The sequence below is a fragment of the Euphorbia lathyris genome, chromosome 7 (genome assembly GCF_963576675.1).
Source record: "Euphorbia lathyris chromosome 7, ddEupLath1.1, whole genome shotgun sequence".
In the NCBI taxonomy this organism is placed as follows: Eukaryota; Viridiplantae; Streptophyta; class Magnoliopsida; order Malpighiales; family Euphorbiaceae; genus Euphorbia; species Euphorbia lathyris.
Window position 1 is genome coordinate 30,780,485 of NC_088916.1, and position 24,409 is coordinate 30,804,893.

Genomic DNA, 24,409 nt, shown 5'->3' on the forward strand with positions numbered 1-24,409 from the left:
ACCTATAATCGACTTTGTCATGCTTAAAGCAAAAGTGATATTAAGTCTAGTGCAAAACACTTTGAGCACTTTGTCAATGTATTTAGGCTGGGAGGGGTCAAGCAGCTTCTCAATCTATCTCCATAGATCTTAATCCTTAAGATGTAAGCTGCTTCTCCTAAGTCTGTTGTGAAGAATTTTATCTGATAACCAAAATTTTCACCGATTGCAGTATGGCTATATCATTGCCATTAGTGGAATATCATCGACATATAATACTAAGTAAACGACCAAGCTCCCACTAGTTTACATGTAAAGGCTCATATGAGCTCCCACTAGAAATCCAAATCTCTTTAGGACTTCATCGACTCCCACTAGAGATCCAAATCTCTTTGGGATTTGATGAACTTGACCAGACCTATGTGTTAGTAGCGTCACTAGTGCCTCATCTTGTGAAACAGATTCGGGTTCCACCATTGCTTCCGCTATTTCAACCAATCGTTCTTCTTGAACTTCTTCAAGTTCAATCATGCTTTCTACTTGTGTTTCTAGAAGAAACTCTTTCTCTAGAAGTATATCACCTTTGGATACTGTTACTTTTGATCATCCGGATGATAGAAGTAATATCCTACTTTTCTTTCGGATATCCAATGAAGAAGTATTTATCAGATTTAAGGTCTAACATAATCTGATGTTTATACATTTAACACATACTGAACACCCCTAAATTCTCATGAAAGAGAAACTGGGTTTCTTTTCAATAAACAATTCATGTGGAATAGAACTGGCCGATTTTGTGGATACTCGGTTCAAGGTAAATAAGGTGGTTTCTAAGGCATAGTCCTAAAATATATTTGGAAGAGAGGTTATGCTCATCATGGATCGTACTATATCTAATAAAGTACAATTTCTCCTTTCAGATACATCATGGTGTATACGGAGGAGTCCATTGTGAGTGAATCCACATTCATTTAGATAATTTAGGAAATCATTTGAAAGATATTCTCTGCCTCGATCTAATCGAAGTACTTTAATAGTCTTTTTTGTTTGATTTTCTACTTCATCTTTGGAGCATTTGAACTTCTTCAAAAGCTTCCGACTTGTGTTTCATCAAGCAGATGAATCAATATGTGGTATGATCATCCTATGAAGCTAATGAAGTGACTGAACCTTTTCTTTTACTTGTATTGACATATGACTATATACATATGAATGTACTAGTCCGAGAGTGTCTGATACACGTTCTCCTTTATTGCTAAAGGGTGTCTTTGTCATCTTTCTTTTAAACAAGAATTACATGTGCTCATTAATTCAAAATCAACCGAGTCTATAAGCCCATCTTAATATAGCTTAGACATGAGTTTCTTGCTTATATGGCCTAGGCGACATTACCACAAGTAAGTTGAATTATCTATCCTTTCAAATGTAAAAGCACCATCCTGACCCTTCTTCTAGAGAGAGTCTAAGTACTTTTAAAGTTCCTCTTCCAATTCCCTTCTTTACTATATTGGTGGCATTCCCTTTTCGGCTTCTTGCTTTCATTGATTTGGGTTTAATGCATTTGTTCTTCTTGGAATCTTTAGAATTGGGAAACTTCCCTTTTCTCTTGTGAGATCCCTCAATAACAAGTGCATACATCACTTTCTCTTTCTTTGGATTAGGCTCAACTGACTTGAGCATGTTCAAGAGCTCTTCTAGAGAGGTCTCTGAGTTTATTCATTTGGCAGTTCGTGATGAACTTATGAATAAATCTTTGGGAGGGATCGTAGAACTAAGTCGACACTTAATTCATTATCCATCATAAATCCAATGCTAGAAAGCTTAGTGATGTAACCAATCATCTTGACACAATGTGCCACAACAGAAGAACCTTCTTGCATCTTAGAGCGAAACAACAACTTTGCCATCTCATAGCTTTCGCATTGATTCCGTTTCTCAAAACACCTCTTTCAAGTGCATAATCATGGAATACACATCCATGTTCTCATGTTGCTTTTGTATCTCTAGTGCCATAGCTGCAAGTATGATTCATCCTGTATGTTTGTCATATGATTAGTGCTTCCGATAAACATCAATCTTCTTGACAGGAGCATCATCAACAAGGACATTGGGTATCGGCGTATCTTAATACATACCCAATCTTTTCGAACTTCAAAACAATTTTGAGTTTGCCAAAATAGCTGGTGAATTTTGAACTATTCAATTTTGTTATCGGTTAAAATATTACGTAGATCCATTTTAGATATGATGATTCAGAGTATTTACTTTAACTTGAGAGTGAGATAGAGTGGCGAATGTTGTTCATTTTCTTTAATATATTCAATTTAAATACAAGACTTTAATTGTTTAAATTGCTCCCACTATTTTGCCAAATTAATAACCCTCGATATTAATTCAAAGAATTTCACAAATCCTTTAGTGAGCTAGGATCCTAACTCCTGAAATTTCACCTTGAGTTTACTCAACAAGTTAGTTTCATTTGTTAGGTAGATTCATGTAATCAATCACATCAACTATGTGATTCCTAGGTTATTGGGTTACTAACCACATGAGTAACTAATATACATTGATATTAATCCCAACTATATTGCCCATTAGTTTAGAATAACATGAGTTTATCCATCCAATTATTCTAATCTAGTTTAAGTCATTACCTCATATTCGTGAAAACAATTTTCAATAATTCAGGTGTTATCCATAAGACCCGGGTTTGAGTTTACTCAACAACCCAAAGTCTCCAGATACTGCCGGCTGAATTATAATATTAGGGAGGGGCAACCGATTTTAATAACTTGCTTATTTACTTAACTTTTGTTTAGTAAGGGATTTATTTTAAAGTCTCATAATCTAGCTTAGTCTTGATTTGCTTTAGCATACATCAGACACATATAATTTACATTGGTGGTTATAGACATATTATCTAAATTATTCCGTTGAGCCAGAAACGGAATAGAGGTCACCATAGGGTAAATACTAATTATTACATATTTATCTTTCAGGTCCTCCGTCTTTTCCTTGGCGCCTTGATTTACAACAATGTTTAATTTCTATACTACTTTAGAATACTTCAACTAATTTGAAGGGATTTAGGTGAGAAGAGAAATACAATAGAGAGTAGATAAGGCAGGACTCACAAGCCCTATTTTTCAAAAATACCAAAAGGCTAAATAACAATTATAGAGGGGTCTAAATATATCCATAACACTAAACATGACTCAATTAAATAAATTTAATTGGTTGATTACATAAACGGTTTATGTAATATTTTAGTTAATCAAATTAATCCTTAAATTAATTATACTTTCAATTTAGTCCTTTAATTAATTTTACTATCAAATTAACCTTTAATTACTTTTGTATCCTTTATATTTTATTCTAATTAAAATATATCAAATATAAACTTAATTAGACACTCAAAATATAACTATACAAAATATTAATTATTTGTATTCAATTATTTTACCAAAATTATTTAACGTGTTTAATTCAACCGTATCACATACAAATAATTAAACATCAAATAACTTTGTAAAATCAATTCCAAAACACAAAACGTTTAAGATGAGAGATTATAAATTATTGTGTTTAATCATTTTACTAAAACTGTTTAACGTGTTCAACTAATATATCAAATATAATTATTAAGCACAAAAACAGTTTGTAAAATCGAATTAAACACACATAATTACCATATCCTTTTATTAATTATAACAATTATAAATTAATAAACTTATATGGGCTGATTCATTGTTCTCAAATTTTAATTTTGTATCAATGAAATAGTTCGCCTAATTAACCGTATCAAATAACTTTAATTAGACAATTCAATTTAGTCTATACAATTTAAAACAGATAACGATCAAAATTAAGTGGATTAATTAATTTTATATATATATATAATTTAGTTTTTGAAAAACCAAAATATTTTCAAAAAATCAGAAACGCAAAAATAAATAGGACAGGATAAAAACCGGGTTCGTCCCCATCGCGGATCCAAAAGGCAGCATTGCTGCCAAAAGAGACAGCAATGGTGCCGTAGTGCAATACTGCGCAATATTATTGTTGTACACAACAATATTGCTGTGTACAACAATATCCTTTTTTTTAATTATTTAATTAAGTTAAATTAAAAACTATTTTAAGTTTAAAACAAATTAAAACTCTTTTAACTTAATTCGTCTATATCATATTAGAACACTAATTCTGATTTACATAAAACTCTTATATATAAACCTATAAACCGATAAACCGATTTATAATTTATATATGTAGTTATTACAAAATATATATCCCTAATTAATCGGTTCTAACCGTTTCATTCAAATCGTTAACAAAATCAAAAAATTTCAAAGATTAATCTAATTAACTCTTTCAACGATTCAAACGATTAAAACCCTTAATCCACAAAACACGTATATCACATATACAAACCTCGTTTTAATCAACCGTTTAATTCTACAAACCCTTTGTTAATTAACCGAATCATAAAACATCTTAATCTCATCTTAATCGTTTAATATTTTTATATATAAAATAACGAATTTAACGCTCGCTCTGATACAACTGAAGGAAAATAGACAAACACAAGCGCAATAGAAATATAAAATTTTTACCTATTTTCCTTAACCCAAGATCCGTTAAGCGTTATTTCATATAAAGAGGGATATAACGAAATACCTTTATTAACGATCTATCTACAGTTGCAAACGAAGTGCCCACAACTCTTAATCCCGGGTTCAACGAACACAAACAAAACAAACAATCAAACGATTAGAATCTCAACCAAAGAATAGCAATCAGTAAAGATTGCCTCTAATAAATCAACACAAGATCAAGGAAAGAGAAACATAGATAGAAATTAACCGAATGGAGGCGGGATGAACTTTTCTTCCTCTTTTCTTATGTTGGCCGAAATTCCTACTGTAGGAATATTATGGTTGGCCGAATTTCACTATATGGGGGGTATTTATAGTCTCTTGTATCTAAACCCTAGTTAGATAGAATTAGGTTACTTAAGCAGAGTTTTATTCTACATAATACTCTATTAATATTATTTATAATTATATCTAAATATAAAAGATAATATTTATTTATTTGATAGGATAATAATTAGAGATATATAATCACATTAAATCTCCTAACTTATTTATCCTATAATTAATTTAACCACAACTATAATCTAATTATAATTGTCTAAATAAATTAACTAAAATATACATATATTATGTACATTAAAATTCGGCCCCTCTATGTCCAAAATTAAACAATTTTAATCCTCCATTCATTAATTACTATTATGTCCTCTTTTGGTTCCAAGTCTTATGTGTGACTCATTAGGTTCTTATTGCCACTAGCCGTATACAGCTATTGAATTAATTTTCCCAAAAATTATATTCAATCTTTTATATATCAGAATGAGTGCGCGGACTGTGAATAGCAGAACCGTAAACATTCCCCCAGAGCAATAAGAAGACAGGTTGATTCCGTCGTTGACCTTTCCGCATTAGGTCTAGTATAATTTGATCATTCATCAACTACATCCTTGAACGAATCTTATGACTATGGATAATGTCAAGTCACATATAGCGAGACGTTCATTTTACTTGTACAGGCCGAGTTAACTCTGAATAGATAGATTAAGTGAAATCTCCATTTCAACTCTTAATCCATCACCTTGCAAGGATTTAGAGTCAAGTCTTCCACAAGCGATCCTTGGACATAACTCCTATTTATCAGGAGTGACAAATGCTCAATCCAACATTAACTATTCTGTAATTACTTCGTGTGATACCCAATGCCTGCCCGCACACACCCCAGGGTCCTCCCTGTTATGGATCGTGTTTGAACAGCGTCAAAGTATCACATTCCATAATCCAGAATCACTAATTAATATTCCTTTGAATCTGGGGATTACTTATACCTACTAATACCAATGTGATGAACATGTGACATATGATAAATCCATCCATCCTGTTATCTCAAGTCGGGTCCCCAATTCTAATGAACTCCTTCACCAGATCCATGTAACTGCCTAGATATCCACATATCTGAAGCTTGTGAGATCAGCTCTCTCTTTACATCAGGAGACATTATTACATGCAAGTCTCAACAGTATTATGTCAATCCCTATTCAAACATATTACTTGACTTGGGGTGGTTTTAAGTTTATTAGTTTATTATAATGTTTTGTCTCACTTCATGCTTGTATGAACACTTCATAATCACTTTAAATAAACTTAAGGATTTTCTTTTATTTGACTTATTTAGTTCTTAAAAGATTAATGCCTTTATATAGTTTAAACATACTATATCTTATGAAAACAAATGATATAAAAGAATAATTCATTTACAACTGGTTTATATCCTACAACAATTGACTATAGGACACTAAACCCCAACAATTCGATGATCCCTCAATGACTCATTTCTCCTTGGTAAAAGTAGACATGATGGCATGCTTGATTCTCCATGGAGAAAGGATCAAAGTGAGAAAGCCCTTCTGACAGCTTATCGAATGCTTGGGAATGAGGAACTAGGTTAAACTCAAACTCCACATCACCAAAGTCGCAAGAAAAATCGTTCGGATCCATCTCCACTGCAAGAAATACAATAGACAAAGTCAATTTCAACACTTACGTAAAATCCAAACGGTGCATACAGGCAAATAAGGAAGGCATTATTTTGGGCAGCTCTCTTGGGCGAGCGATAATCACCCGAATGGACTCTAACTCTGCCAAATCCCCCTCGGTCAAATCACAAGCCTTCAACCAATTCTCCAAGCTCACTTCCTTCCATCCCTCCAAATGGGCCAAAACTTCACTAGTTCCAAATCCGCCAGCCACCAATCATGAAGATTTCAATCAAACTTCGGAGATATGTCGATGTGCCTAACAAACTCAACCACTTTCAGCTCCTTCGCCATCATTCTTCTCTTCACCAGTCAGGTCCCAAGATCAATCGTGTGCTGATTCCAGATAACTGGATGTGGGAACACCAAATTTGTTAGGGAAATCTTGAAAAATTGGTGTCCCCACTCCGGAAACTTGTCCGACAGGCCACCAAGGATATTAAACTTGGGGGTGAGCAAGAGTGATATGTTGTGACTTCTCCCCTTTAGCTGGCTTGAAGAGCTTCCGGAAGACCATACTTGTCGATCTTAGACCTGCTTCACGACAAAAGGAATAAAACCCTACCACCATCTTCCATCCATTTGATTGCATCTATCCAGGGAAGATGTTGACTTCCTCAATACTTCAACAAAGAAAGGCAACAAGGTAAGGCGCATCCCAACCTCAAAATGTTCTTCATAGACCATCATCTTGTTCGCCTTCCGACCCGATAAGCTGTAGAGAGTGTTAGAGAGTGCCACCAGATCATTGCGGATAATGATTTACCAATCGTCCTCCAACCTCTTCGAATCTGAAGCCTTTTGCCTCTTTACAAGATCGAATCTAACTCCCTTAATCCTAGGCCCCTAACGCGTCGGTGTCAAACCTTCTTCTGCATCTCCTTGTATAAACTGACCAAAGTATGCCCAAAGTTTCGCAACTCTTCAGGAACCAATATCTCTATCTTCACCAAATTAGGGCGGACCCCAATCACCAGTCGTGACAAGTAGGGTTTTTTTTACCAACAACAGTCTATTCTCTTGAGTTTTCTTTACCACCAGCTTCCTCTTCCTGGTTCCTTTCATAGACTGAGCGCCCTCCGCCATAACCTCACTGACCTTATAGGAAAAAAGTGGGAAGTTGAAGAGTCAAGTTCATCATTACCTACAATGTCCATTCGAACCCACTTGTCATTTTGACACGACACCTTGTTATACCTTTTAAATGTACATGCTCTTTTAAAAGCACGTCTGAATTCACAATAAACCACCATGTCAACACGACATGTGGCACTAATACAAGTCAACAATCATCTAACACATTAGCACCTGACACCATATTTTTCGAATTATTAAAAATACAAATTTAAAAGTATGTGAAATGAATAACACTCTTTTAATTCAACATTATATTTAAAACTGACTTTTTGGTCAATATTAATTTAATGCGAAAAATAAAATAAAAAAATTAAGAACTTTTTTGAAGGAAAAACTTAACAACTTAATGTATCTAAACTAAATAAATAAAAGATAAGGGACTGAAATGCTTTTGGCCATTTTAAATCTCAATCCCATTTCCATTTTGTCACTCTTGTTTTCCAACTGAAAATTGCCTTGCCTCGCTCCTCACAAATATTACTTCTATTCGCTAGCAGATCAAATAAAATCCAAACCCTAGTATGTTTCTTTTTGTATTTCTGGTTCCCAAATCTTGTTTGATCTTCTTGTCCTGAAATCTGTGCTTCGATCAATTCAATCGATCTATATGTATGTGTATATTCATACATACAAGAAATAGAAAACCCTATTTTGCTAAGTTTCGTTTCCTTTTAGATCAGCTCTGGTGATTCTTCTTCAATGGCGGATCAAGAAGAAGAGGACCTCAGAATGGCTCTAAGAATGAGCATGCAAAATTCACCACCAGAACCTAAGCGGAGCAAGCCTAGGGATTCCGTTGGAGCACCAATGGTTTCTCCGGAGGACTCACGTCGGCTTCAGAGAGAGCTCATGGCAGCGGCTGCTGAGAAGCGGCTGCACGCATTCAAAGTTGCCTCGCCTTCCAAACCCATTGATAAAAGCCCCGGTAAAACTGCGGATTTTGGTAGGGAGAAGGATATTGGCGCCAAGGAGGGGACTTTGGGTAAAGCATTATCGAACGAGGAAGCTAATCAGTTGTTCTCTATGGTGTTTGGTGGTGTCGTTTCCAAGGACATTCTAGCACAATGGAGTAATCAGGGAATAAGGTACTTGTCCTATACTCTGTGCTCTTCCATGTTTTCCGATCAGTTGGTCTATAATTCTATGCTAAATGCAAATAGTGAAAACCACAAGCCGATAATAAAAAGAAAAATAATTGCGCAAGTTGAAACGTAAGTGGTATAGCGATGAAATGGTAAAGTAAAGTCGTTTAAGGTTAGTCATTAGTGCAACTCAGTGTAGGATGATGCTGTAGTTCTGTAAACTATATTGTTGACATTAATTATTCTTTTTGCTATTATGAAAATTAGGCAATGCACTGGATTTCACTGGTAATTGACATTCTGTAGCCTATTGTGGTGTGCTTTATGGCAATAAGCTTCAACTTTTATCACTTTCTGTGATAAAAAAAATATGGAGAGACTTTTTTTAGTACAAATTTGATTAGAAGATTCCCGAATTTGGATTTATATTCAGTTACATCAGTCCTATCAAACTGACGTCTTATTTGCTGATAAAATAGTGTGCTTTTGCATCTTGTGCTGTTCCAAGAGAATGATATTGGTACCTTTTTATAATTCTAGATTAAAGTCCAGAGTTGAGGACATTACCTTGTGTTTGGCTCTTTCGTGGAAAATGCGGGCGTGCCAGAGAATTATAGTATTCTCGAACTATGGAATGAAATTGAGTGCGCTTTCTAACTTCTACGTAACAAACAATTGTAAGAAATAAAGAGTCCGAAAATTCCTAAAAGATTCGATTATCAAAACGATACCGACCTTACAGAAAATGATTAAAGAACAAATAAAATAAAATTATACTTGAAGCTTGAATGAAATTGAACTTGAATTAAAATGAAAACTAAGGGAATAATTGAGAAATATAAAATGCTGAAGTCTAGAGATAATTTGCTAGAGTTTTGCTTCGGTGTGTTGAGTTGTTGAGTTGTGTCTGTCTTCATCGTGATTCCTTCCTTTTATAGACGTTGGGTAACTTCCTGCTTTATTCCACAAGTCACGTTCTCCATATTGAGTAATTGCTCCACTTTAACTTCCACGATGAATTGATACGTACGCTTTCTGATTTTTCCTTCTTTTTAATTGGCTCACAGAATACACGTTAGAAATATTAAATGACATCATGATCCCCTATGTTTACCTCAAATATCCTTTGATATTCACTCTAGGAAGTTGGTTTCTCCTGAGTTACACTATAAGAAGTTGGTTTCCCATGAGGTACACTATATGGTTTCCCCTAAGGTACACTCTAGGAAGTTGGTTTCCCTCGGGGTACACTATATGAAGTTGGTTTCCCACGAGGTACACTACATGGTTTCCCCTAAGGTACACTCTAGGAAGTTGGTTTCCCTCGGTTCCCGTTGAGATGTTTCCCTTGAGGGAAACTGAGGTTCACTATTGGAAATTCTAAGTGAACCATGTACCATGAAAATATAAAAAGTTTCCTAAAAGGAAAAGTTTCTCCCGTGCAAAGTGTACACCATGATATGTATTAGGAAAATTTTATTTTTGGTGTAAACACCTTGCTAGATCTATGCGATTGTCATTGCATTTCAAGCATATTACTTTTGTTATATATTTGAGACATTTTTAAGATGAGCTCCAGTTTCTTCCATTACCTTGTGCTGAATGTGCATAGTGCGGCAATTATGTCTGCATGTCATAAATAGCTGATATCATGCTAAACATTCCTATAGGTTTAGCCCCGATCCAGAAACATCTATGGGCCTAGTGCAGCATGAAGGTGGACCCTGTGGCGTCTTAGCAACCATACAAGTATGTAAACTCTAACTAATATGTATTGTAGCATGCTTATTATTCTAAATTTAGCTGTGATGTAAAATAACACAGGGATAACATAACCCTTCTCTAATTATCGTTATTTTATTTTTATATTATTCTTTAGTTCTTTTATAAAGGAACCCGTGGGTAGAGTGAGTGAAGAGCTGTGCTCCTGGCATATTTTGTGCAATTTATTGCTGATGTAGTAGACTCTATGATGGTGGATGTCTTCATGTCATTGTTTAATAATGTATCAAAATACTTTCTTTTAACACTTGGTATGGCTTGGGTCTAGTTTGTTCTTTGCATAGATAAATCTCATTGTTCAAAACTCACAAGTGTAATGCATTTATAATCCAAATTAGTAACTGTCTTGAGATCTGGACCTGTCCACATGCCTGCTGCATATATTCTAGGGATAAGGTACCAAAATAGGCCTAAGGTTTTTGGGGAAGTACCAATTTAGGCTCAACGTTCAAAATAGCACAAATATAGGTTTAACGTTTACAGCATGATATCAATTTAGACTTAATGTTTACAATATAGCATCAATTTAGGCCTCACGTACAAAATAGCACCAATATAGGCTTAACGTTTATAAAATATTACGAATTTAAGCTTAACGTTTACAAAATATATCCAATTTAAGCTAAACGTCACAATTAAATTAACCATATTATATTCTTTTCCTATTAACTTTATATGTTATCTTTTTATTTAGTTCTATATTCTTATTTATTATAATACAATTAATTAGTATTTTTGCCCATTAAGATTATATTTGTTTTTCATCAACCATTCGATGACTCCTAAATTCCATGGCTCATGTAATATATGCAAACTAAAAGTAATTGAATATCCACAATATTTCGAACACTAGATTGATGCTATTCGTATATTTTGTAAATGTATATATTTTGTAAACGTTAAGCTTAAATTCGTATTATTTTGTAAATGTTAAGCCTATATTGGTGCTATTTTGTACGTGAGGCCTAAATTGATGCTATATTGTAAACGTTAAGCCTCAATTGATATTATGTTGTAAACGTTAAACCTATATTTGTGCTATTTTGAACGTTGAGCCTAATTTGGTACTTCCCCAAAAACCTTAGACCTATTTTGGTACCATATCCCTATATTCTATTAGAATCCCTCAGTAAAAAAAAACTAGAAGTCAGCAGATGATAGGTCTTAATATTACGCAAGGGGCTTCACAATAACTTAATATTGTACATATTTGTTCGATGGCTTGACGATGTCCTGTTCCTCTGCTTGTTTTTTAGATTTGTCTTATGGTAATGTTGGTAGTTTGTTCGAGATTAGGGGGTTGGAATGGTCTGGTCCATAGTAGTCAATAACATCAGTAGTGTGTCAATGGATGTCAATTAAATAAATTGGATTTTATGGATCTAGTTGACACTCAAAATCCATGCATATACAGAATCAAGAATGATTTTTCTCGATCAGTAGGAGGAGAAAACTTCTTTTACTTTTCTCGGGAGGGGCTGTTTTATCTCTATCCTAATTATCCATTTATCAAATCATTGCAATGTATGTTCAATGTCAAACAAAAGGAAGAGATCTTGGAAGTGGGTTTTTACGATCTGATGAAAGTCAAACCTATTTAAATCATCCTGCTATTTTATGTTTCCCTTGAGAAAGGTGCTCAACCTACAAGAACTTTTCATCATATTTTAAGGAAGGTGGGGATTTTACAGAGCACCATTTTGTACCGTTTTAATTGGTTAATCTTTTATGGCAATTACATTAGTCCTTCCTAGAATTGGTCTCTATGCATTGCTTTCAAATAAGTGCTATCTTGGTTCTTCTTGCCCTTTTAGTCGAATAAACATCAAATTGGTTATTGATTGAGTGACAGTGCTATTTGTTTGAAGTGTTATGGATTTTCACTACATGTGGATACGTTGGTATCTTTTACAAGATATTCCAAAAAAATTCATTTTGAAGTCAATATATTAAAGGACTTCAATAAAGAAACTCGGAAGGTAATTGTTGTAGAGATTCCTCAGATTGTGTTTGAGTTTTTATTTTCTTATGACATGATTTTGGTAGTTTATTGTCTGCGTCAATTGTTGTTTTACATTCTTTCCTCAGTAACTTTTGAACTTCTCCATCTGGTATAGATAGGCATTATGATGAATTTTCTTGAGTGTATCCTGTATGCTATTCCACATTTTCTTTTCTTTTTGATGTCTGTGGAAGTTCTATATTTGATGAATATCAGTCGGGCCTACTCAATGCATGTTGTCCTTTCCATGTTCGTGATTTGTGCTTGAAAGATGCATCTAGCAATATGCTTTGCAACTTCATGACTTGATAATATTGGAACTACTGTGTCCTATTAAAATTTTCAATTATGTGATTCTGTTGTGCCCGCCCTGGTGCTTCTGTTGAATTGATTCTCTTTATTTCATTCCACTTTGATGTGTTTCTTATCCAAATTTATGTTCTTACATCATTTTCTGTTGTTTTGCAGGCGTTTGTTCTCAAATACCTTCTTTTCTTTTCAGATGAATTGAGTTACATTGTAGCAAATACGCCACAAAATTTGGGTTCAGGAAGATTGAATAGAAGTCAATATGTTGCATTGAATAACTTTGCTTCTTTAGCTGAAGATGCTAAAGCAAGGTGATTAACTGCAGGAGATTATAAATCAGTTGTCACATTTTGCTAGGCCTGCAATATCTTAGACTATTCTATCTTCTAATTTGCTTTTTAGTATCCTATTAGTCCTTACTTAGGATGCTACCATAACAGAAAAAAACATGGAGTGAAATAAGAAAGAAAATCTCTACATGGAGATGTATCCTCTTAGTGCAATCAACACACTGATAGAAAAGAAAAAAAGGAAAAAGAATGAAGTGGAACATAATTCCCTTCAGTCTTGTTTTATGACACCTGTGTTGTCATGTCACAACAGCCTGTATGCCCACAGTCACTCTCTACACCCCCCCCCCAATCAAATCGGTGAAGTGGATCACTGGGGTTCCATATTATGTTCTTTTTATCATCTTCTTATTGTAGCTTGTTTGCAGCAGTTATATGGTGGTGTGATTGAGTATTTTGAGTTTCCAGCTGTGTGCTTACAAGAATGTGCCAAAATTTTCTTTTGTCCCAGAGGAGTAACTAATTCTATAATATACAGCATTTTTCTTGATGCTAGATGAAGCTTAGAAACTTCTGATTCTTTCTTATAAATGTCAGGGATATGTCCATCTATCATACTTAAAAGTTTAGCAACTGTTTAAAGAACACACTGCAGATAGGGCAAGTTGTGGTAGTAAGTAACTGTTAAATCTAGTAAAGTATTTTGAAGTCTCATGATTGACTGTGAATTGGTAAGTAACTGTTAAATCTAGTAAAGTATTTTGAAGTCTCATGATTGACTGTGAATTGGCTTTTGAATTTTATGAGAACGAGTGGCAATTTGTTCAATTCATTTGTTTCACGATCATTTGAATTCATTAACCTTTGAATACTAATGTCTTGTTTATACTGTATTCAGAGCCTTGGTCAGAAGCATGGGTGAGATTCTGTTTCTTTGTGGAAGTAATAAGAGGGCTGTAATTGCTACTCTGGATACTACTGTTCATTTTGAGACTGAGGGGTCCACATTTGATGACGTGAGTTGGATTAGGTCTTCAATTTATTCTGCAGCATTTAGTTCCAGATTTTGTTGAACAAAACATGTACCTTTTGTGTTTCACTTTTTTGCCGAACTTTCTGCTTATTCACTGACTGATGTTTGCTCCATCTTGCAGACCACTGCAAAAGCACTCGAGGGACTGTCAATTGAATCTGCATCGGATTTGCAGAAAATTCTAAGAATCGAGTCATACACATCACAAGCAATCTCTCTTCAGAGGCTCCACACAATGATTCCCGTCTTCCAATCTCGTATGGGGGCACTGCTATTCCTTATTTCTGCATTACTGTCTAGAGGATTGGTATGCGTAGTCAGTTTAAAGGCTTCCTTTTGTTCCATAATTTGGATCCATGTACCTTTTTCTTTCCTGTTGCAAGCATGGGTATGTGCATGATTTTGTTCAAGTGAAATAAAGATGGCTATACTTGATTTGAATTGAGCTATAAGAATGATGATCTTTGAAATGTAGTGTAAATACAAGGTTTTTAATTATGCATCATAATTCTTTTTTTTCCTTTTAAAAAGTATATATGACATTTGGTTTTTTTTTTTTTTCTCTTTTTTCCTACCCTTGTCTTTTTGTCAGGAAATGTAAATTTAAACCAATATCTCTGACATTCCACTTGGCTTATTTTCCAGAAGCTTGTCTAATATGTGTGTGTTTAATTTGGCATATGAATGCTCCCTGAAGGATGTTAGGTATGATGCTTATGCACTTGAAAATGGAGACGAATCATTTATGTATTCAGTAATTGTTGTTGATACTAGATGGACTAGTCATAGGTCTTCTGCTACTATTTCATTGTGGTTGTTAGGGTATTTCATGTGGGTTAACTCCGCCTGTGAGGGTCACTTGGTGGCCTTTACAGCCGGTCCCAAGCCTGGACAAAGGAGGAGGGTTGCGGTAGGTTTGTGGCGGCCAGCGTAAAACTTAGCCACATCTTATGACATGAACCATAATATAAATACCGTTGGGGCGTTCCCTACTCAGCGACGCGCTGCACTTCCTAGACCCGGGTGTAGTGATAAATGTGCAAGGGTTGCTAGGTCGTCGCCCCGAAGCGGCGCGCCACCCCAGGACCCGGGGGTGGTGTCAAATATGCAAGGGTTGCGGGTAAATAAGCTAGTCCACGGTAATGGTAGGGGTAGGGGTAAGGGTAGTAGGTTACGCTTTGGGACATGGAACATAGGTTCTTTGACAGGAAGATTAGCTGAAATTGTAGATGTTATGAAGAGGAGGAGAATAAATATATTATGCCTACAAGAAACCAAGTGGGTTGGAGCCAAGGCTAGAGAGATAGCTCCTTGGGGTTATAAGCTTTGGTGCTCAGGAAAGGATAAGGGTAGAAATGGAGTAGGTATTCTTATTGATAGGGAGTATATTGATGAGGTAGTAGCGGTGTCTAGGAAGAGCGATAGAATTATGAGTGTTAAGCTAGTGATAGGGGATGAGGTTGTGAATGTCATTAGTGCATATGCGCCACAAATAGGATTAGATGTGTCTATAAGACAAGCTTTTTGGGATGACTTAGAGGAAGTGGTGCAACAGGTTCCTAGGGATGAAAAAATGGTACTAGGGGGTGATCTCAATGGACACGTGGGTTCTAGGCGAGATGGGTTTGAGAGTGTTCATGGAGGGTATGGTTTTGGAGATAAGAATGAAGCAGGAAATGATATTTTGGAATTCGCATCAGCCTATGACTTGAGTATCATGAACACATGGTTTATGAAGAGAACATCCCACTTAGTGACTTATCGGAGTGGCGGTAATGCGAGCCAAATTGACTTCTTCTTAGTAAGGAGTGCTTGGAGAAAGAGTTATATTGATTGTAAGGTGATCCCTGGTGAGAGTACGACAACCCAACATAGAGTAGTGGTGCTAGATTTTCGAAGTAGGAAATGTATAAGAAAACAAACACCTCAAGTAGAGACTAAGATTAAGTGGTGGAAATTGCAAGGGGAGAATCAACAAAAATTTGTGGATGAGATGACCAAAAAAGATATTTGGACTTGCAATATGGATTCAGATATAGATTCAATATGGAATAAGATGGAGCATAGTATAAGGGAAGTAGCGAAGGAAGTTCTAGGGGAATCTAAAGGTAGCATGCCACCGGGTAAGGACACATCTTGGTGGACAGAAGAAGTACGACAAGCAGTAAAGAGTAAGAGAGAATCCTATAAACTATTGGGGAAATGTAGGAGTGACGAGAACTACGAAAAATACAAAGAGGCTAAAAGGGAAGTAAAGAAGGTCATACGAGATGCTAGAGCAAAGGTGAATCGGGATCTGTATACAAGATTGGATACGAAAGAAGGGGAAAGAGACATATATAGAATTGCTCGGATGAGAGATAGGAAGACGCGAGATCTCGGAAAAGTTAAATGTGTGAAGGATGTGGACCAGAAAGTCCTAGTTGGAGATAAGGATATCAAGGAACGATGGAGGTCCTATTTTGATGACTTATTTAATGGAGATCGCCAACAAGATGTTGGAGATATAAGTATCCATCACGATATGATAAATCATGAATGCCTGCGGAGAATTCAAAAGGGTGAAGTCAAAATGGCATTAAGTAAGATGAAGTTGAAGAAAGCAGTAGGACCTGATGGCATCCCTATTGAGATTTGGAGATGTTTGGGAGAAAGAGGAATCGAATGGTTGACGACGTTCTTCAACAAAATTTGGAGAAACAATAAGATGCCATCAGAATGGAGGAAAAGTACCTTAATCCCTTTGTATAAGAACAAAGGCGATGTCCAAGATTGTGCCAACTATCGGGGAATCAAATTAATGAGTCACACTATGAAACTTTGGGAGCGAGTGATTGAACAAAGGCTAAGGAGGACGGTGAAGATCTCGGAAAACCAGTTTGGCTTTATGCCGGGAAGATCAACTATGGAAGCCATCCATCTAATGAGACAATTAATGGAGCACTATCGAAATAAGAAGAAAGACTTGCATATGGTTTTCATTGACTTGGAGAAAGCATATGATAAGGTACCAAGGGAAGTACTTTGGTGGGCCTTGATAAGGAAAGGCATTTCGCGGAAATATATTGACATCATAAAGGACATGTATGAGGGAGTATGCACGAGTGTACGTACTAGTGTTGGGAAAACTGAAGAGTTTCCTATTACGATTGGAGTGCATCAAGGTTCCGCACTAAGCCCATTTCTTTTTGCCATCGTTATGGATGAACTAACAAGTTCACTTCAAGATGGTATACCATGGTGCATGCTGTTTGCAGATGATATTGTGTTGGTTGATGAGACGAAAGAAGGAGTGGAGATGAAGTTGGAACTATGGAGGCAAACTCTAGAATCTAGAGGCTTTAAGTTGAGTCGAAGTAAGACAGAATATTTGGAGTGTAAGTTTAGCGGCCGTAGGAGTAGGGAGGCAGGGACAATCACCCTAGATGGGAGAGTTGTTCAGGCCTCGGATTGCTTCCGGTATTTAGGATCTATTATCCAAACGGATGGAGAAGTAGATGGAGATGTTGCCCATAGGATTAAAGCTGGTTGGTCGAAGTGGAAGAGTGCTACGGGTTTCCTTTGTGATCCCGGCATGCCTAATAGATTGAAGGGAAAATTCTACCGGACGGCAATTAGACCAGCATTGTTATATGGTACGGAGTGTTGGGCAGTGAAACACTGCCACATCCATAAGATGTCGGTGGCGGAGATGCGTATGTTGAGATGGATGTGTGGTCACACGAGAAAGGACCGGGTGCGTAATGAAATAATTAGGACAAAAGTAGGGGTTACATCTATTGAGAATAAAATGAGAGAAAACCGACTAAGGTGGTTTGGCCATGTGAGACGTAGAGCGCTTGATGCGCCGGTTAGGAGAACCGAAGAGTGGCAAAGGGATGTAGTGGTGAGGGGTAGGGGAAGACCTAAGCAAACTTGGAGGAGGGTGATCGAGAGTGATATGAGTTTATTGGGAATTGAGGAAAATATGGTAGTGGATAGGACGGAGTGGAGGGAGCGAATCTGTGTCGCTGACACGACTTGATTTTCACGGTTTTATATGATGGTTCATGTTAGCCGACCCCGAATCATTTCGGGACTAAGGCTTTGTTGTTGTTGTTGTTGTTGTTCTTAGTATTGCTTATATGGTAGGATCTGATTGTCAAAATTGCTTGTTTTAGTGATAAGTTCACTTGATTATTTTGCATGGCATGTTTTTGTACTTATGCATGCAAAGATGCAACTTTTCTTCAGGATACTGTTCAAGCTGACAGGGACGATCCCAGCCTTCCTCTGGTCACTGCACCTTTTGGCCATGCGTCACAGGTACATAACTGCATACCAGTGTTGCCTTAATTATATTTTGACATCTCTATTAGGCACTGAAGTTTGTTATTATTGTCTTTTATAACCAGTGCAATTTTTCTGAGAAATTGTTTCTTTATTCAATAGGAAATTGTGAATCTACTGCTCTGTGGTGAGGCTGTCCCGAATGTGTTTGATGGTAGAATGGATTTAGGTGGTGGAATGTGTCTAAAGGGCATATCAACAAATGTGGAAGTTGGATTTCTTACTCTATTGGAATCCCTTAATTTCTGCAAGGTTGGACAAAATCTGAAATGCCCTAAATGGCCAATATGGGTTGTTGGGAGTGAGTCCCATTATACAGTTCTATTTGCACTTGATACCACTGTTCAAGATGAGAATGAGCTAGAAGAAAGGGAGTCACAAATTCGGAAAGCTTTTGATGCTCAAGATCAGAGTGGTGGCGGTGGCTTTATTAGTGTAGAAGGTTTTCATCAAGTCCTAAGGGAAACCAATGTCAGACTTCCATCTGAGAAACTTGAACACCTTTGCAGCACTGGCTTTATCGTATGGAGCGAATTCTGGCAGGTGATTTTGGACCTGGACAAGAGCTTGGGTGGCCTAAAGGATTCCAGTGGTTTGATGGGTAAGAAGGTGTTTGATCTTTACCATTTTAACGGCATTGCTAAATCTGATTTGAATGGTCACATGAGCTCCGGAGGTGAGATGCCAGTGCAGAGACCGAGGCTCACAAAACTCAAGGTTTCAGTTCCACCAAGGTGGACGCCTGAAGAATTTATGGCGGATGTGGTTGTTACATCTAGTTCTGGGGGTAACGAATCAAGTGGGAAAGAAAATGAAGTGACGAAACCTGAGCCTTGTCAACATGCACCTTTGGTAGACTGCATAAGAACGCGTTGGGCACGAGCTGTTTGCAACTGGGTTGGGGATCCTCCTAGTATAGTCTGAATGCTTGTTCGTTATGGATCCTGGCTGATAGTAGAAACTCGGTCACAAAGAATGTTTGCCCCTTTTTCGGGCATGGGAGTTGTTGGTGTTGAACTGTCCTGAGCATGTACTGTTGTAACTTTTTTCTGATTGTTATTGGATTTTGGGACGGAGGTCGCCAACCATATTCATTGACAATCCAATGTGTAAAATCCATTCATATTACCTGTGTTGATTAGGAAAGTGTTTAGCCAAGTAATGTCAATAATATGTTGTAACAGTTAAAAAAGTATCATCCAAATGGACGATTTATATAAATCTGCTTTTGAACTTTTTCTTGCAGTCGTAAGTTACGTTTTCTTTTCAGTTTCAGTTTTGAGTAGATGATAGTAGCCAATGATTCTTTTGGAAAAACTAGTCAAATATTTGTGAAGGCTCTTGTCTTGTGCTTATTGTTTATTACATTATAAGAATGCTTATGATGTCCATTTTCCTTTTGAATTGATCTTATTCTAACAAGTCCCTGATCAATCTACTCATTTTTAAATGAAATCTACATTGTTCACGAACATCCATTTTTTACTTAAAGTAATTTCTTATAATTTAATTCATAACCATTTTCACATTCAACCTACTAAAGTTTGTGTTTTTGAGTTCAAAATGATTAATGTATAGAATCAGAACAAGGAATTGTTGAAATTCACACGGGAATAAGATGAAAAATAGTGATGTGGTGTGTTGACTTTGGCCAATTACCGGCTGTGCAAAATGGAAGGTTGTATTGTAAAGCATCAAACCCCCTAGGTTCGGGTAATTTCAAAATGAACTCCATAGACACATTTTACCAAATCACCACTAGAACGTCAAGAGGTTGTAAGAGCATCCACAATGGTTGGTAACGTGATTTTGGAGATATTAATAACAGAAGTTAGTAACATCCCATTAGAAGAAGGGAGTTGTTAGCTAAAATTTTGTGGGATAAAAAATTATTAATTATAAATAGGGATCAAAATTGTAATTTCCACAGACCAAACATGTAATCTTTCTTTACTAAAAATCATATTTTGATATCCACGGGAGGGCGCCTAACTCGCCAGATCTGACGTGTGTAATCCATGCGCCAGATTTGACGGTTCTAGCGTCCTCCATGGATTTAAAATACTCAAACTTTTGTATTCACGGAATAAATTTTTTGGTTGTAACTAAAATTGGTAACAAACTAATTTTAGTTACAATCTCTCTACTGCTTGTTATTACTAATTAGTGGAAAGTAACAATCAAGTGGGATGCACTAGAGTACTAGCTTTATATTGTTGATAAACGTGATAAGACCTGAGTTTAGCAAGAATTTGTACATAATAAAAGTAGATATGCAGTAGAAATGGTAAAGGAAGCAGGTTTAGCACATATTATGACAAACACAAGCCTATTACGTACTCAAACGGGTAGGTGTTGGGTATTCATCCCTTTTTCTTATAGATGAAAGTTGTTAAGTATGAAGGGTCAAAGTATCTTCCACTCAATTCACTAAGGTCAAGTGTCGAATGTTCTCGAAACAGTATAACAAAGCATCCTTTAGCTATACATATTCTCGCCTTAAGCATAAGAAAGCATTATACAAGTAAAAACCTTTGATATATGACTAATTGTGTTTTCAACCATATTCATCCAAGTTTAATGGAAGTCCCATGCAATAAATCAAGCTCAAACAGTAAAACACCATTAAAAGTATATTCAAAAAATAATATTTATCATGGATTAAGGAAGAATACTTACAACCACCCACCTAAAGCTTGCTAGATTACTATTCACCCAAGAAGCTCGGAAGACCATTAAAGTTGAAGGCTTTCTTCAAATAAAAGCTTTTCTAAAAAATAGATGGCTGAAGGTAAAGATAATGAATTTTTTTCCTCCCAATAAAAAAAAAATCTATTTATAAACCCCAAAGACTCATAAACAAGAAAGTACAAAATCTTAACCATTAGATTACAAAAAGGAGCTTCTTCTCCCTAAATTCACGTGTAAACCTGTTTGGCTAGGAGTGAATCAGGTTGTTTAGCCTTATGCACAACTATTTGACTGGGATTAACCTTTCCCAAAAATGTATTCATTTTAGCTTAATTCATTAGTAGAATCACATCATCTGTGCACAACGCCTATGATCCATTCACCAGGAAAACACATTTTGCTCTTTCTTCAAGCTCTATATAACCTCCTGCTTTGCATCAACCTTTCAAGTTTTTAGCAATCTCTCCAATATCAAAGGTCTCAATCTCCCCACTTATCAACGTGCTCTGAGGTTCTTCTGTTCTGGCAAGACAATTTCTAAGATTTCCATCAATTTCTAGAACATTGAGGTGTAAACTAGGATTTTTCTTGACACCAGGGGAAAGATTAGGAGAATTAGGTTGCTAGATTGAATTGAATGTTCCAGGAAAAAGATAAACTGATGTTTTTTTTGATCGAATTGGTCAAATCTGTAAAAATGAATCAAAAGTTTGTTCTGATCTGAATATCTTTCTTAGATATCTGGTCCAATTTAGTAATTCTAATATTCGATGCCCAGCCTAATGAGAATTTGGGCTACTCATAGCGATCTTTTCACCTTTTACAAATCTGGATTTTTTAGCCTAGGGTGTAATCCACTTCCTTGACAACGTGAATATAGTTATTATTTCTTTCCCCAAACATCTTTGCTATGTAAGGGGAATTATCTACCATCCTCGAAGAAATTATGTTCATTTCTACAAAGAGAATTGTTCAACTCAGATGAAAGTTTTAAGATCGACGCTCATCGAACCAATTATAACATCATAGAAAAAGTTATGTCATCGAGGATCTGGACAATAAGATGTTAAGAATCCTTGTATGTTATTGAGGATGGAGTTCTGAGCAAGTCTACCTAAACTTACAAAATGAAGTTTGGCCAAATCCCCGACAATGGATATTCCGAAGCTCAAATCAGTTCTGGTCTAAAAGAAAAGAGATAAACATAGAGAATTCTATACTACGATGATATTACATCGTACCTTAATGAAAGGAGTTGGACCTTTTATATAGGATTGGAGATTCCTAATCTAAATATGATCAAACAAACTTTGTATACAATAAGGAAAGGACACCAAAAAAGTAATCATTCCTTATTGGGTGTCACTATCTATGCACGTTGTAGACTACTACTCTGAAGAGAATTCCTTGCATCGACATGATAGGAAAGAAAGCTTCTGAAAGCCCGGATAAGACATACAATAAATGGGAGAAGAATATCTGGTAGAGTATTACATTGAATCTTTAATATTCACTTATCATATCCGGTTAATTTTGTAGATAATTTAGAAGTGATTGAACAATACTAAAATTAACATGGAAAACATATTCTATTTCATCAAAAAAAAATAATAATCAACAAGTGTTAAAACTCAAAACCAATTTTTTTTATTATTATTAAACTTAGAGAAAGGTATAAAAATAAACATTGTGGTTTCGGTCATTTTCAAACAGTCACATGTTTTAAACTTGACAAATATACATCTTCAGATTCATTCTGTCAGCAAATAAGGTCCGAATATACTAACGGTGTTAAAAAAAAGATGACATGACAATCAAAGCCAAAGCGTGGAAAGGACATTTTTGTGCTTTCATTTATTTTATTTTTAAAATCCTACACTTTACCCAATCTACAACTGACATCTTATTATGTTTCTAAATACTTCTCTCTTCAATCTCTCCTCTTTCTCTCTTTTTCTCCTCTGCAAAATTAAGTTTTCCACAACTGAGTGAACTAAATCAAACACATTGTCATAGAATGGGAACCTATGATCTAAGCTCAAATAAATAGGGAAAAGCCCTTTTGGTACAATGAATTCACTAAACGAAGCATCAATGTTCAAAGTATTTGTTGTGATCATTATAACATTCCTCTTAATGGTACATTTGGTTCGCGCATGAGTAATTGAATGGAATCAAGAAAGGGAAACAATGATAGAGGAATGGAATGACCTTGAATTCCTTTATCGGTTTGTTTTGGTTCCACAAAGGGAATGTGATACCACTGATTGCCTTTGTGGCTGTTTGATTCAAATGAGGTAATAAACCATAGTTGTGTTTTTAACGATAATTTCTATACATACATTTGTCTCTGTTTTAATAAATAAATCACATGTAAATATAAGAATGAAATCAATTACTTCAACCATTAAAATCAAAAGATGATAAAACAAAGGAAACTGAAATAACATAAATAAATAAAATGCATAAATATTATATTTTAAAAATAAAATACTCATTTTAAAATAATTACTAAAACTGAATAATATGATAAGGGCAAAAAGATAAAAACAAATAAGTACAAGAATCAAAAGTGAAATTAGTTTATGTATAGAAAAATATATATAAATAAATATAAGGATCAAAATAAAAATAAAAAAGTAAAATCTAGTTAAAAATATATTTTTAGAAAAAAGAATAAAAAATATATGAGAATAAGGATCAAAAGTGAAATTAATCCAATGATTAAAAAAGTAAAAATAAATATATATGGACCAAAATAAAAATTAAAAACAAAATAGAAACTAAAATAGAATTTTATAAGGAGAGTGGAGATTCAAATTAGTAAGAAAGATGAAAGAGAATGGAAAACTTGAGGGAGGAGTCAGAGAATGAGATTAGAGGAGTTAAAAATAAACTAAAAACTAAAAAAAAAGGTAAAAAGAATGATTGAATTAACAAAACAAACACCAACACAAGAAATGAAACCTCATATTTCCCTTACCTTTCCTAAAACCCCAAAACAAACACCCTCTAAATGTTCTATTAATTTTGTAGAATCTTTTATCGATTTTCCTAACATTTACGGGAATATTTTTTGCAAGAATATCCCTCGAGATCATAAATACTTGATTAGTCGGGGAATTGATGGGGAGGCTCTCCGTTTTA

At 35.4% G+C, this 24,409-nt stretch overlaps 1 protein-coding gene across 2 annotated transcripts; it reads left to right on the forward strand.

The window, feature by feature from the left end:
* The first annotated feature begins 8,161 nt into the window (after nucleotides 1-8,161).
* LOC136235247 (uncharacterized) lies at nucleotides 8,162-19,804 on the forward strand. Of its 2 annotated transcripts, none has more exons than XM_066024838.1 (7): nucleotides 8,162-8,829; nucleotides 10,497-10,575; nucleotides 13,079-13,230; nucleotides 14,108-14,225; nucleotides 14,364-14,630; nucleotides 18,476-18,547; nucleotides 18,674-19,804. In XM_066024838.1, the coding sequence occupies exons 1-7, from the start codon at nucleotides 8,444-8,446 to the stop codon at nucleotides 19,493-19,495; spliced, it is 1,896 nt and encodes a 631-aa protein (XP_065880910.1). In that variant the 5' UTR covers nucleotides 8,162-8,443; the 3' UTR covers nucleotides 19,496-19,804. The 2 variants fall into 2 exon arrangements, with proteins under 2 accessions (XP_065880910.1, XP_065880911.1); XM_066024839.1 differs by having other exon boundaries at nucleotides 8,163-8,829; nucleotides 14,364-14,549.
* The last annotated feature ends 4,605 nt before the right edge of the window (nucleotides 19,805-24,409 follow it).

Coding starts and splice junctions, on each gene's coding strand:
- LOC136235247 (XM_066024838.1), top strand. CDS start 8,444: ATGGCGGATCAAGAAGAAGAGGACCTCAGAATGGCTCTAAGAATGAGC. Junction 8,830..10,496: donor TGGAGTAATCAGGGAATAAG/GTACTTGTCCTA, acceptor ACATTCCTATAG/GTTTAGCCCCGATCCAGAAA. Junction 14,226..14,363: donor AGGGGTCCACATTTGATGAC/GTGAGTTGGATT, acceptor TCCATCTTGCAG/ACCACTGCAAAAGCACTCGA.